Consider the following 15,809-nt stretch of genomic DNA (forward strand, 5'->3'; position numbering starts at 1 on the left):
TTTTTAAAGTTTATATGTTTGCTATTCCTCTCACTCCATTATCTATTGTATTCTGACTCCTACTGTCTTTTAACTTCCTCTTTCTGTAGCTTTTGCACATGACACTAATGGAATGAGCATGACAGTGGCTTTCTGATCATGGACAGTTTAACTAGGAATGAATCTGCTAGTAGAATTGATTTATCCCTGTGGTTGTTTTAGCTCTTCCAGCTGAGGTCCCAGAGCTCCCCTTACTCAACCCGTAAAGGAACACATGTCATAGGACTACAAAACATCTCTTGGCTCCAATATAAATCTACCCGGAAGAGATTTTCCAAGAATGAAGAGATTTGAGGTCACCATAAGAAGTCCAGATAATTAGAGAAATTTCAGTCAAATGTGAGGAAAAAAGTTAATTGGTCAATTTCTAAACACTTGAGTTTCTTATTAATACAGCATTTTATCTTTAATTATAATTAATTTATGAATCCTCTCCGATATTTACATATTCTGATGCTTACAGACTCAATCCATATTTACTTAAAGGATGTGAGGCAAAGAATCCATTTAAAACATGTTGCACTGCTAATTTTTCACTTGGCCTCTATTCTTCCTATGAAATGTATCTTGTGTGCTACATTTGGAATGCTACAAGTCTCAATATTAAATGATCCTTTAAAGAATGTTCAGTTCAATTAATTTCAATAGTCTGAATAAGTGTCATTTTTTTTCTGTCATCTATATGGGTCATTTATTTTTGTGCAGTTTAGGGGAAATGTGTTAGAAATCATGTGACCTTGGGCAAATGACTTAAGGAGTCGTAGTTATTACTATTATAACCACAGCTTTCCACATGGTTGCTAAACTTTACACCAATAGCTTGATTTTTTTCCTATCCCTACAGGCAACCAAAACTTATGGAAAAAACAAAATCATGACCAAGCTCCTGGACCAAATGAATTTTTATGTTCTTCCTGTGTTCAACGTTGATGGATATATTTGGTCATGGACACAGGTACTCTTCTGTAATTTTTTTAAATAATATATCCTTTACTAACCTTAATACACATGGATTGTTACACATTAAATTTAAGATTTGGGAAACCAGTTAATTCTAATTCAGAAAAGTACATTTTTAAAAATCTCAATTTTAGACTAAGGCAAGCACCATTTCCTAGTTGCGTAGGTGCCCTTGAAACAATATGAAATTTTTGCTGCTGAAGCTGGTAATGTGGAAAAATGAAATAAAACAGTAATTATAAAGGAAATGTATGTTATACAACATGGCAAAGGCATATTCTAGCTAAGAATATAGCCATTTAAAGGTATTATGAACACATTGACTTCAAAGCAAAAGTCACTGTATTTCATCCACTGGGGACAGAATTTGAGGAGGGATAATTGTACCAAAAAATAAGTTAGAGAGTGCCACAGATATCCATCTGTCTTTTAACAGGATCCTTTTATTGTCCTGCTGTTGCTAAACAAGATTAACAATGAACTATCAGATACTATCACATCAAGTTCTTGTCTGAAAATTATGCTCCAACCATCACAATTTGACCTGTATTATATCTGAATCTATAAATGGTGAAAGATGTAATGAAGATATAATTTAAATTGTCAGTAATTTCAGAACATTGTTGATCATTTTCTAATACTGAGAACTAATCAACAGTTTTTAAAACTAACTGAATTATTTTATCAAGGCCTCGGAATATTAATATAAAAAGCAATGTTTCTAAAAATAGTACAAGTCATAAGAAAATATATTTTTCTTTATAATAAAGGGCTTCAGGTTAACTAGATAGATTTCAAATAAAACTGTAGACACTTGCAGACAGAATCTGAAATCAAATTGAAAAATGCAACCTAATCTGTTATAAATACTTCCATCATTCAATCCTGCAGAACCGCATGTGGAGGAAAAATCGTTCCAAGAACCAAAACTCCAAATGCATTGGCACTGACCTCAACAGGAACTTTAACGTCTCATGGAACTGTAAGTTGACTTGGTCTCAAGGAAAATAACTATAAACAGTGTTTAGTGGTTACCAGAGGGTAAGCGGGGAGAGGGGGGTAGTAGATGAGGGTAAATGGGGTCAAATATATGGTGATGGAAAGAGAACTGACTCTGGGTGGTAAAAACACAATGTGATACAGAGATAATGTATTATAGAATCGCACACTTGAAACCTATGTAACTTTACTAACCATTGTCACCTCAATAAACTTTAATTAAAAAAAAAGTGTTTAGACACCGAATCTAGTAAAACCATCTACTTATTCCACTAAAGATATGTGTTCCCTGAGTGAGTTTTCTAATCTAAAAATGAAAGATAACCATCACTACCATGGAAGTATTATGAATGCTTTGTTATATGGGAGTAAGTAGATAGCAGGGTTGTTTATCAAACCATCTCTTACTTAATATATCTAGCCTGCCAAAAATCAAGCACCATGCAGATGTACAAAAATTCAGATAATCTGAAGAGAGGTCTCAGGTCCCTCTCTTTCTGCTCTGATAAAAGTTGAGAAATACCAATGGTTAAAACCAACATACCAGGTAGGTCTTCAGATGTTTACTGAAAATAAACATCTGAGGCAAAGAGAGTGAAAGGTTTAATGGAAATACAATAATAAGCAGAGGCCTGCTACATCAGATATACTGTAGTGGCTACACAAATAGGATTTTATCATCACATATATTCAAGGAGAACCCAGTTCATAAATTTGTACTTTACCTAACTTTGTTGAAAATAGCACTTCAGCTTTTAATTCTATTCTACTGTAATGAATATGACAATAACAGCTATCCCTAATTGAAAGCTGCCTGCTGAAACAGGTTGAAGAAACTCCGGCTCAAAGAAGGTAATTTACACCAGCCCCCTGCAAGTTAGAGCTGGGGCTGAATTAGAATTGGTATCTAGCTGGCCCCAGGCGCTGGGCTGCTTCTAATGTATTATTTCTGTGACCTTGGGAAAAGGAGGAAAAATAAACAAGGCTAAGAACATTCCAGTGGACTGTCCTTTATACTCTGAATTGTGCGTACAAAGTGACTCTGTAGTGGCTGCGACACCAGAAACATTGACACAGCCCTGTAAACCTGGAAGACTAAAATGTTGAAAATATTTTGTGAGCCCACATCAGAAGGGGGGCTTTACTGATAGGGAGCAGACTGTGATCTCATCCATGTCCCCTGCAGCTTCTCCTAACACTGAGAACCCATGTAAGGAGACCTATCGGGGCCCCGCACCAGAGTCTGAGAAAGAGACCAAAGCTGTCACTGACTTCATTCGGAGCCACCTGAAATTCATCAAGGCCTACATCACCATCCACTCCTACTCCCAGATGCTGCTGGTTCCCTACGGGTACACAACAGAACTGCCACCGAATCACAAGGACCTGGTATGTAAGAAAAAGCCTGTGGTTTGTGCACTGATACCACCACTGACTTTCAGTCTGTTCTTCGTTCATCATGTGGGTTATGTTAAAAGAATTCCACATTTTAATACCAAAGAACAGAACTAAGGAAGCTTACCTTGGAGTTAAAATCATAATCCTTAGATAAATTTTTCATGTGTTAAAAATATAGCGATAATAAAATCTTTCAACGTGATTCTAAGACAAAGACAGTAGGAAGAAATGTTTAGGCCAGCCAGAGTGAAATCCCATTTCTATGCAGATAGTTGTGTAGTTAAACGTTTACAATGCTTCATATGTAAAACCACACATAGCAAAAGCCTAACAGAACAGCGAAGACATCTGCTATTCCTGTCCCCGAAATACTAGACTTCAGGAGTCCCATAGTATTTTTTCTCTTTGGATCAATTTGGAAATATTAATTCTTTTACTATCCAAAGAATGTTTGTGAATCTTCCTCTCACTAAAGAACACACTCTTTCCAGAACTATGATTCATTAGCATCCTTTTCCTTTCTAGGAAAACTAATTTATGTTAGCTTAAAAAAACGAATCTACATATGAGTTTCAATGACTCATAAGAATTGGCAGTGTGAATAAATGAATATTCATAAAAAGGGATAAATATTTTAAATTGATGTTGAAGAAAAGAAATAAAGCAGATGAAATTCAGTGTCCCAGATCACATGATGGTTGGCAAATATAATACACCCAGTAAAAGTTGTGATTCAAATACTGCCTCATAAAATAAAAAAAATAAAAAAATTTAATTAAGAGATCACAGTTGTCATTCTGACATTAGTCAATTGTTTCAGCAAAATGGCATTTAATTTTGAGTTGGAGCAAAGATGTGGCCCAAACATTCAAACCATCTTTGTATGAGCAAAAAAGAAAATATACAAGCAATATATGGCCTATGGAGTCATTTATGTAATCAATCTATTGGGTCGTTGGGAAAGTCATGACGTATTTTTCTATGTTTTTCAATGCAAAAATGCGTCATGACTTTCCCGACAACTCCACAGTTGAGAACCTGAACCCATGAGTGTGAATAACTTATGCAAAGATACAGCAATGCAATTTCAGTCTGCCCTTAGGAAAATGGTATTATGGATTACAAAATACAAATATACGCAACAAACCACTTTGGGTAAAGTAAGAGTTCTAACACAGCAACTAAATTGATAGAGAAAACACTTATTTCTTGATTATATACATTATACACATAGACTAAAAAAACCCAAAAACTTCATTTAGAGTACAAATATGTTAGTGACTCTATTGCACTGAAGTTCATTCCAATAAATTACTCAAGCCAAAACACTAATGTGTATTAAATGTCATGAAATGCCCCTCTGGTAGAAAAACTCTAACAGGGCTATTTTAAAGAAGTTGACTTTCCTTGGTATGCTAAAATCAAATGTGAAGAAATTCCTATGAAGCTGTAGAACCTATAAAGACAAAGGAAGGATGAACAAGGGAGAAACTGACTTGAAAGAGACAAAAATCTGAAGCCAGAAAAAAACATGAGAGGAAGAAGAAAGATATGTTTTTTAGAAGGAAGGATGAAAGGGAGAGAAAGAGGACAAAGAGAGGAAAGGAGGGAAGAAGGAGAAAGAGAAAAGAAAGTGTAGAAACACAAAATGAGGTAATACATTCCTGTAAATAATTGTTCTTCATGATGGCAATGTATCTTACTGAAAATAAATTTCTCATTTAACCATTTATTTTATTTTGATTTTCTAATGCCAAAAAAAAAGTAAAATTGACTTTTTAAAATCCCCAGTAAATTAATGGCATTTACATAGTATCTTATTATTCCTAACCTCCCTTTTTCTCCAGGCCAAAATTGCAAAAATCGGCACTGATGCTTTATCAACTCGGTATGAAACCCACTACATCTATGGCCCAATAGCATCAACAATTTGTAAGTTTTTCCTATTATTTACTGTGTCATTTTCCCTAATTCTTTTTTATAAATATTAATGAAAATTATAGAATTTGTAAGTTAGGATTAGAAAATCTGGAATTTCTAATTTAAACTTCAGTTTTAACAGGTGATTTTGAATTATATGTGAACCTAGAGGATAGATTTTGCCCTTTTGTGGGGATAAGATTTTTCTAGAAACAAAAATTATACTCAACTTTTTACAAGGTTACAAGGTCAACAGAAATAATTAAATCAAGACACATTTAGTTTGATTCATCCACCATCCTGTTCCCCACCACCAACAATAACATTTTATCCTCACAGGAATTAATAAGAATTGGTTGGGACAGAGCTGTCAATTTTTTTTTAAACCAATTAACTTTAATGGGACTCTTTCTTCCTTGGTCTTGTCCCCCATGAAAGCACAGTCTTTTCCCTAGCTCCTGGAGGAAAAAGGGGTAGGCCAAAAGTTTCAGCCACTTTGTTCAGATGAAACCAGCTTCCTGTTTTCTCACCAGCCCCTTCCTATTGTGTTCAACTGAAATCAATATGGCGGATTAAGAAAGGTCAGAAGGTTCTAATTCTGTTGTTTTTAGTGTCTCAACACCTCTTCTTACTCTTCACTATTTTTCGACTTTGTGCGTTCTTGAATTATTGACTTAGAGTTTTTACAAATCAGGCACTGTGCTTAGCCCTTGATTTTCACAATCTCAGTTAATCCTCACACCACTCTATGATGTGAGCAGTACTCAGGGATGCAGTCACAGGTTCTAACAAAAACCAAAACCCATGATCTTGACCACTGTGCACACTGCTCTCCCACTTAGCGTTTGTAGCTAAAATAATCAGGCTTTTCTATTTTCAAGCAATGAAAATAAATTCATTTGGTTTCCACCAAAAACCATTAATTCAGACCTTGGGAAGTGAGATAATTTCTGCTTTTGCAGCTAAATCCCACTGATGTTAGTTTGTAAACACTTTAGTAAAAATTGCCTTTTCTCCAAACCATTTCCAAGCTTCAGTTCTTAGCCCCAAACTTTACAGAAAATTCCCAATAAAACTGCTTACAAAACCTTAACTTTCTAACAAAATTAAACTCCTCAAAAGCAAGGATTATACTTCAGTTCTCCCCTCAGACCACATATTATCTAGCGCTGCACAGGGGACAGAACAACAGCAGAATCAATTCCCACAAAGTTGCTCAATGAAAATGGTGTTGACTTATCCAAAAGGAGTGATCATGGCTCAAAACCACAAGACTAGACTTGATTTAGCCTTCATTACTCTCTAAAGCCATGATATCCAATATTTTTGGATATTTGAAGACTGCATTTCATGGACAACCCACCAAACACACACACACACACACACACACACACACACACACACACACACGCGCGCACACACACACACACACAAATTTCTGTTATAATTTTAGAATTTGTGGATTAAAAAAATAAATATGTACATGTGACTCTATGGATTCCTTGTAATAACTCGACCTGGCTACACCTTATAAACCACTTCGCTAACCTAGGCTAAAAGTATAAACTTGGAACTAAAAGTCTACTCCCTGGGCAACTGCCATGAAATTTGAAAATGCCAGAGTCATGACATACAACTTCTAAAGCCTACTTATTGGAGGCTCCTTTGGTGAAACTGGAAAGATGACTAAAAGTCAAGCCTCATTCCTAGAGAACGTTCATCAGCAATCGCCTATCAGTCAGTCATTGCCAAAGAGCCGAAGAGAAAGCACAATGACACAGCCAACCCCCAGCATCCAAAGAGATCTTGCTGCAACATGCTATGCCAGGAATTCATTCTACATCCATGCAGATGACAAGATTTCAAAAGATGATACACCCAGCTACATGAAAAAAAAAAGTAAGTAAAGTAAAGAACAAGAGAACAGAGTAGAACACCAGTTTAAAATGGCAGCTGACTTAGTGGATACTGAAAAATAGCAGGGCCAGGTAAGCCACCAGATATAATGTAAGAGTAAGTCTTACATCATAAGCAGGAAAAACACACAAACATTCTTGGCAGTAAAGAATAAAGGTTCTAAAATTGGTAGTTACAAAATAGTCACAAAAGTACAGCACAGGGAATATAGTCAATAATATTGTAATAACTATGTATAGTGCCAGGTGGGTACTAGACTAATTTGGGGATCACTGCATAAATTATATAAATGTCTAACCACTACACTGTACACCTGAAACTAATACAAAATAATACTGAATGTCAAAAAAATAAAATAAAGAACAAAGGGTTCTAAAAAGGAACAAATTTTGCAAATGGCAACTAGAAAATCAAAGGATTGTTACTCTCACACTTTCCACATCTATATATGCAACGTATGTTTGCATACATATATGCAAATTATGAGTGTAGTGGAGTATGCATGACATTGCATCACAATCATTTAATGAGCAAGAAATTTATGGAGAGCCTACCTAATATTCCAGCACTTTGGAGCTTTGAGATGTAGGTGAGAAGTTTTAAGACACAATAACTGCTCTCAAGGAGTTAGATTCTAACTGGGGGGAGCAGATACCCAAAGATACCATAGCTCCATGCCATCGTGTCACTTCAGAAATGAGAGGATACAGTGAAGGGCAATTACTATTCTGTACAACTGTGTAGCAGTATTTTATACTATTATATTGTATTTTATATTATTATATTATAATTATATATTATATTATAAATTTTTTTAAGGAATTCAGATTTAGAAAGAATTGCCTCTACCATATAGGGCTGCAGCACCTTGATAGCTCTTCAAAAATTTTAGGAGTGACTGCTTTAATAAAGCATCTGATTGAATGTTAAACATTCATGGGAAGTAAGGGGTAGCAAAGAGGATGACTTGTTAGAATAGAAAATAAGGGCACCCCACAATTAAAACTTAGTCATCCTAATATCCTGAATGTACTTAACAAGCCCCAGGATTTGAGGAAAGCATTCAGCACTAGCCAGCATTTTTCTGTCTCTGATTTGATAGAGACAGAAGAACAGGTCTGAGGGAGCATTTTAAAAACCCAAATTGTGGAGAGATCTCTGACCTCCACAAAAAAATAAATGTTTACAATTTGAAACTAAGAAGTAAATACAGCAAATAAAACCATGAAATTGTAAACCAGGAGGAAAAATAGAAGATGATCTAATTCATCATTTTCAAGCCTGACTCCCTATTAGAGTCATCCGAGTTTTTAAAATACTGATGATCAGGCCCCGCCCTCACAGAGTCTCATTTCATTAGTCTGTGGTGGGGTCCAGGTGCCTGCATTTTTTGTTTAAGTGCCCAAAGTGATTCTAAGATGAAACTAGGGTTGAGAACCACTGATCTTAGCTAACTCCCTTATTTTATAGTGTAAATTTGAGATACAGAAAGATTTTATATATCACTTTGGGGCAGAATAAGAACAAAATTCATCACTCCAGACCACAGTCAAAGGTATACCAAACACTTTGCCACAAAGCAGCAATATTTAGATGACACAAATATTGATGTTAAAAGATTGTGAAATGTTTATATTTGCATGTTGACAGCATATTCAATCCTTTACCATCTTGGAAATAACTGAACACAGTACCTGGATAGCAAGAATAGTTCACTGAATTAGTAGGAACCAAATCACTTATACCATTAATATCATCCATCTGTGAGTCACATCATGAATTAAAAAGTTAAGTTCAAAGTGCTTTTCTTACTGTCTTACCCATGTACCAAAATTACTAGATCTGCTCCTATTTCTCAACCCCATACTGTTTTCCACTCTACATTTTGAAAAGGAGAAAATCAAGACCTTGAATTTGTAGCTCACAACACCCAATATCTATATACTAAGAGATATTCAAGCTGAGATTATATTAAGGAACAATAGAAGTGCAGAGAAAATATTTCACTTTATGACCATGTATCTCTAGTTTCAGCTCTTGCTTGAAATAGAATTTTCACTTGGTATTGATATAAAAGCACAGGTTATTATGTTTAATGCATGTCAATAATACTTTTTTCAAACAACCACACATTAATTCACCAGCACCACTTTATGTGAATTCCTTTGGGCTGAAACCAGATTCCTAGCTCAATTCAGTTTTATTTTGACTGGCTTTGACTATTATTACAGTAAGTTCCTTGTGCCTAATGTGCCTTGACAGGAGTGGGAAATATTTTTAATGTTGACATATTAAGAAAATATTGTCAACAAAAACAATGTATCTTGTAGACCTCAATGGAGGCCCTTTATTGGGAGAACTATAGACTGACATACAGTAGGTAGAACAGTACAATGGTTAACACGTTAAGCGCCATGTCAGTCACTGGTGACTGACACTATACTTTCCATTCGGACCGGGTCACTCATTGGTGACTGACGATATACAATTTAAAAAATTATATTCTTCTATTAGGAAAACTAATTTCACTTGAATCTCTTTCACATGTTTCTTCTACTGACATTGTGACTGTTACGGGTAAAGAAAAAAATTTTAAACTGCACTGGAACATGAACCACAGACAACTGACTGAAGAGAAGGCATATCGGTGAAATCGGATACTGCAGGCTAAACGGAAAGGAAGACAAAATAGGCTTGGCGCTTAACACGTTAATAGCACAGACTCTGAAGACAAGCAGCCTGAGTTTGGTTTCTCACTCAACCACTTGCTAGCTATGTGTCTTTGAGCAAATTATTTACTCTCTCTGTGTCTAGGTTTCCTCTTCTGCAAAACAATAGCATGACTTAAATCAGAAGCTTGTGATAGGAATTAATGAAATGAGTTAATATACATAAAGCACTTATAAGGGTACCTGGTATTCAGCAAATGATTTTTATTACATTTTATAACTATACATACATATTTTAGTGGGTACATATGGAGATAATAAAAGGCTAAGTAGCAAGTTCAACAAATTAAGTTCTATAATAATATATTCTTACAAGTAAAAAGCTTTCAATGTTGCATTTATTTTTATGCCTTAATATAGTTTTGGTTTATAAATTTAAAGTTTTGAAGATAAAACGGTAGTATCATAAAAGAAAATGTGTTACACTCAATAACATCACACAATTATTTTTTAAAAAGCACAAATTATATATATATATACATATATATATTCTCAATCACCACTACTAATCTTAATGAGAAATGTCACATAAAGTAAATCTGTCAAAATAGAATAGCCATACTCTTTAACTCTTTGAAATCACAACAGTTTATTTAACTGCAAGTGGAGGGCTCGTACAGATGGAAACTAGCCAAGTTTATTAAAATGTCTAACACACTCTACATCACCATGCATGCCATGATTCCTATCTACCCAACTCCCATTGCTACAGAACTCTTACCCTTTCGTGTTTTTTTCCTAATGAACTTAAAGCCAACTCTAGCAGAAAATGGCAGCCTTCTTGATGACTAAAGCCAGTGCAGTTATCTCAGCTCCCACGCTCACAAACTCCCTGCAACGCTGGGCCCTGCTGATATCGCTTCTTCTCGCCATTCCTTTGGCTTCCTTGACACTGAACAATCCCGGTTTGCCGCCTCCTCCTTCTTTTCCATTCTCTCTTGCTGCTGGCCGCTTGTAAAAGTAGGCATTGTCCAAAAAATAGGTAAAACATGCAGATACCTCACAAGGTTCTCTCTTCAGGCACCTCTTCTGCTGCTGCTACTTTCATCAAGGCAGTGCTATCTATCCTCACAGGCTGGAGCCTGCATTTGCCACCTAAGGCACCGGGTAGCCCATCCAGGAAATCACCTTTCCCCGTGCGGCAGTTACCTGCAGGAATCAGTGGGAGCCCCACCACGCTAGGTGAACCAAGCAGATCAAGACAGCAATGCAAAGGCTCTGAAAACTATACTGTCATTGGAACTGCAAGTCACCATAGAAGAGCAGAGCCTGCATGCTAAACCTAGACAGGGTGACTGCTGCTAAAATAAATTCCAGTTAAGATTCAAGATGTAACGTCATAGCTAAAATGTCCAGGACACAATAAAAAATCACTTGCTATACCAGAAGTGAGGAAACCACAGCCTGAATGAGAAAAGACAAGCAACACCAATACTGAGATGATGACTTAGATGTTAGAGTTCTCTAACAAGAATTTCAAAGTCACCATCATAAAAATGCTTTTACAAACAATTCCATATAGCATTGAAACAAAAATATAGGAAATGTCACCAAAGAAATGCAAGATATAAAAAGGAAACAAACGGAAATTAAAGAACTGAAAGATACAATAACTTAAACATAAAAAACCTTACTGGAGTGGCTCAATATTAGAATGAATATGAAGGAGGGAAGAATCAGTGAATTTGAAGCTAGAACAATAGAATTCACTCACACTGAAGCGAGAAAACAAACTGAAAAGAAGATGAGCAAAGACTCAGGGACCAGTAGCATAACAACAACAGCTCCAACATTCATGTCATCAAGTCCCAGAAGGAGACGAGAGAGAAAGTGGGGCTGGAAAAAAAATATTTGAAGAAATAAAGACTGAAATTTCCTAAATTTCCTAGACATAAACCAATATACTCCAGAAGCTGAGTGAACCCCAAACAGGATAAGCTCAAAGAAACTCACATTAAGCCACATCATAATTAAAATTCTAAAACCTAAAGACAAAGAAAAAACTCTTGAAGGCAACCAGAAAGAAAGAATCCAGAGAGGGAAAACAATTAAAATGACAGCAGATTTCTCATTAGAAATTATGGAAGGCCAAAAAGAAGTGACATTTTTCAGTACTAAAAGAACTATCAGCCCAAAATTCTATATTCAGTAAAAATATCCTTCAGAAGTGCAGAGGAAATAAAAACATTCTCACACAATGAAAAACTAAGAGAATTTGTCAACTGCAGACCTACCCTTTTAAAATGGCTAAAAGGAAGCTCTCCAAATAACAAAGATGGTAACAGAAGAAGTCTTGAAACTGTAGAAAGGAAAGAAGAACAATAAATTAGGGAATGAATGAATGGATGAATGAATGAAGTAACTAGACTATCTTTCTCCTCTTGATGGTTGAATAAAAAATTATAACTCCATCTGATGTGATGCTCAGTGTATCTACTCAAGACAAAAGTATTTAAAAAGTGGGAAGAGAAAAAAAACCTAAATGCAAGTTTTCTATATCTCACTTGACATGGTAAAACACTGATACTAATGGTTTGTGATAGTTATCTATGTATATTATAATACCTGGAGCAACCACTGAGAAACTATACCAAATGATATGCTCAAAACCATTATTATAAATAAATCAAAATAGAATCCTAAAAATGTTCATTTAACCAAACAGAAGGCAATAAAACAAAAAATAAAATTAAAATTAAATAAAATATAAAATATAAAATATATTCCTGTTTCAGTGTAATGAAAAACAGAGAAAACAAACAAAAATCAAATAATAAGATGGCATATTTAAGTCCTAATAATACTTTACCTAAATATATTAATTAAAAGACAGAGACTGGCAAGCAGATTAAAAACATATATGATTCAGCAATATACTATAAGAAATCCAATTCAAATAAAACATAGATAGGTTGAAATCATAAGGCTGGAAAAAAGATATACCATGCAAACATTAATCAAAGAAGTAGTGGCCATATTAAATATCAGGTAAAGTATATTTCAGAACACAGAAACTTTCTAGAAACAAAGAGGGATATTAATAATAAAACAGGATCAGTTTATCAAAAAGACATAATGATCCCGCACAAGCCAATTTCACCTATGATGCTTCTGCCACTACTTTCAAAATGCATTTTCCCAAGCTCCTTCCTGAATGTCTGATTCTGATTGATGCTAAACATATCTTTGTGCCTTCCTTCCTTTGCCCTTTCTTTTCACCATCACTACCCTCTCTGAGTTGCTGTTTATAATGTGGATTTCTTTTCAGCCACCCAGATTGAAATTTCAATCATTTTTATCAAATTCTTTGACTCGTCATTCCAATGTTTCTTACCTATAGCCCCCAATTCTATTCCCAGTGTGGTGAGTCCACACTAGTTCAGACTTTTATTTCACAATACCTCCTAACTGATCCCTACTCCTTCCAGTCCAGATTAATCATCCTAAATACAGCACTGAAATGGCTTATTATTGCCTCCTGACAAACAAAAAAACACCTTGTCCTGATGTTTTCTGAGTTTTGCCTACACACTCTCACTGCCTCATTTGTTCCAGTCCTACTGGATCTCCCTGGTCCCTAAAAATGCCCCCATACTTTTCCATCCTTGGCCAGAATGTCTTTCTCCCATCTCCATCTGGAAAAGTACTAGACTTTCTTCAAGGCTCTCTTCAAACACCACCTCCATCATAAAGGTGGTATCTGAGCAGGCACTGAGCATGAAATGCCATCCTCCTCACAGGAATAATCCCTTTTTTCCTTAAAATCTCCGTAGATACTGTACCTTTCCTACGGTACTAACATATTCTGTTCTGTCGCGGTGGGTTTGCATCTTTGACTTCTCTCCCCTAAATGTAAGTTCCCAAAGACACCAACAGCATTTTCTTCATCTTTGCATCCTGCACCCACGTTCCACAGAGCCAAGTAAAGTGCACTGTACATATTAAAGGTTTAAAAACTATTTGTCGAATAATTTAAGAGCTAACCTTCTCTCTTTCTACCAAAATATTCCTTCTCTCTTTCTTCATCATAGCTTTGAATTCTTATCTTTCAAACCTAAAATGTTAATGTCAGTCAAACTCAATATTTGTCCTAAACATAAATGATTCTATGTACAAAAAAAAATAGTTTTTCTATTATGTAAAGCAAAATACACATAAATGCATTTATATGCACTTATATAAAACTTTTATGTATATAACCTCTAAATGTGTTTATATTTTCAAAAATTTTACCGAATAATAACATTCTTACTAAAATTTCATTAAAAACTGACATGGAAAAGTTGAATTAGGGGATTAAATACATCCTTGAGATAACTGATTTACAATTTCTTGGTCTTTTAACTCTAAGATCATTTACCCTAGCAACATAAATAGAAATAGACTTGAACTATTAGAAAGAGTGCAATTTTGCATAGTTCCTATGTATAGTTTTCCTTGGGTTTTCAGTGACCAGTGACCCTGCCTCAGTTAATTTCCTTGGCTACTTGCACTTGTTTAGACCACCTCCATATGTGACAGTGTGTGCCTAGGAAACAAACTCAATTTAGAGTACTGACCTAAGCAAAATGTAATTTTGAAAACACAGCATATATTTTAAATGTGTGGTGGGTTCCAAAACCATGATTATATTTTACTCTACCCTATATTCTACGCAGAGCACTACTCCCATTCATAACTGCAATTAACTGTACACATAATATTTTTTATTGCTAATTTTACACCAGTGAATTTCTCTCTCAAGAAAAACATTAGCATTTGTTTCTAATTAAATATTTACTGCTTATGTTTTACAGACCCGACATCAGGTTCTTCTTTAGACTGGGCTTACAACCTAGGCATCAAACATACATTTGCCTTTGAGCTCCGAGACAAAGGCAAATTTGGTTTTCTCCTTCCAGAATCTCAGATAAAGCCAACCTGTAAAGAGACAATGATAGCTGTCAAGTTTATTGCCAAGTATATCCTCAAGCATGTTTGCTAAAGAAGTGCCCTCGGTTTGGAATATGCCAATTAATCCTTCTTGGTGCCTTTCACCAGAAAGTCAATCTTCAATTATCCTAAATAAAGTTTCCACATCACCTGACTCTTACTCATTGCAGTCTTATGTTATTTCATTTTGCTTTTATTTACTCTCAATAGCAACTTACCAAATAGCTTTAAACAGCCTCTAACTACTTTTCTTTGCTCCAAGTAAAGTTTGAACTCAGCACAAAGCATTATTGTGAATATTTTGAAAGGTGATATATGGAGGGTCCCAGGAAACAGATAAGAACCCTCAGTTTCTCCAGAATCAGGTTTTCCCCATGTGGCGTCATCATTTCATGTGCTAATATAATAAAATAAAATGCATTCCCAAATGCATCTTCTGTGTTTTATAAACTATATTCACTACATTCCTCAATGAATATTAATAATCAAGCATTAATGTTTCTCATGAATTCTGTTAATAAACAAGAATATCTTCAATTTTCAAAAACATATTTTGCCTGCATATGTATATTTTAAAATACAAGTAGACATTGTTTCTATCTTCACAATAGCAAAAGGATGTCCTAGCAGGAAGTAAAGGGGTTTATATAGAAATGAAATTCAGTGCTTAAAACAACCAGTTCCCATCAACATAATGTACATCAAATTCAAAAGAGTTTAATTTAACCTGCCATAATCAGTGGGAACTACCTGCCAAACCTCTCTTGGCAGTTACAAACACAGCCAAGAGTCTGCTCAGCTGGGAGTCCTGCCCTCATAATGGATAGACAGAAAGCCTGGAAATGTGTTAATAGTGCAAGTTGGAAAGAGAGAGTCAGGCTGGCCCAGGGCAATCAGAGTAACTTCACACCTTTA

At 35.2% G+C, this 15,809-nt stretch overlaps 1 protein-coding gene across 1 annotated transcript in view; it reads left to right on the plus strand.

Annotated features, from left to right (window-relative positions):
• The window catches only part of CPA3 (carboxypeptidase A3), a 28,941-nt gene extending 13,627 nt beyond the window's left edge, over positions 1–15,314 (plus strand). The window contains exons 7-11 of the mRNA XM_019631372.1: positions 884–994; positions 1,891–1,981; positions 3,185–3,387; positions 5,244–5,328; positions 14,759–15,314. Coding sequence (XP_019486917.1) covers positions 884–994; positions 1,891–1,981; positions 3,185–3,387; positions 5,244–5,328; positions 14,759–14,946 — 678 coding nt within the window. The 3' untranslated portion in view covers positions 14,947–15,314. The remainder of the gene's footprint in view (positions 1–883; positions 995–1,890; positions 1,982–3,184; positions 3,388–5,243; positions 5,329–14,758) is intronic.
• The last annotated feature ends 495 nt before the right edge of the window (positions 15,315–15,809 follow it).

This window comes from Hipposideros armiger, unplaced genomic scaffold, assembly GCF_001890085.2.
Source record: "Hipposideros armiger isolate ML-2016 unplaced genomic scaffold, ASM189008v1 scaffold_995, whole genome shotgun sequence".
In the NCBI taxonomy this organism is placed as follows: domain Eukaryota; kingdom Metazoa; phylum Chordata; class Mammalia; order Chiroptera; family Hipposideridae; genus Hipposideros; species Hipposideros armiger.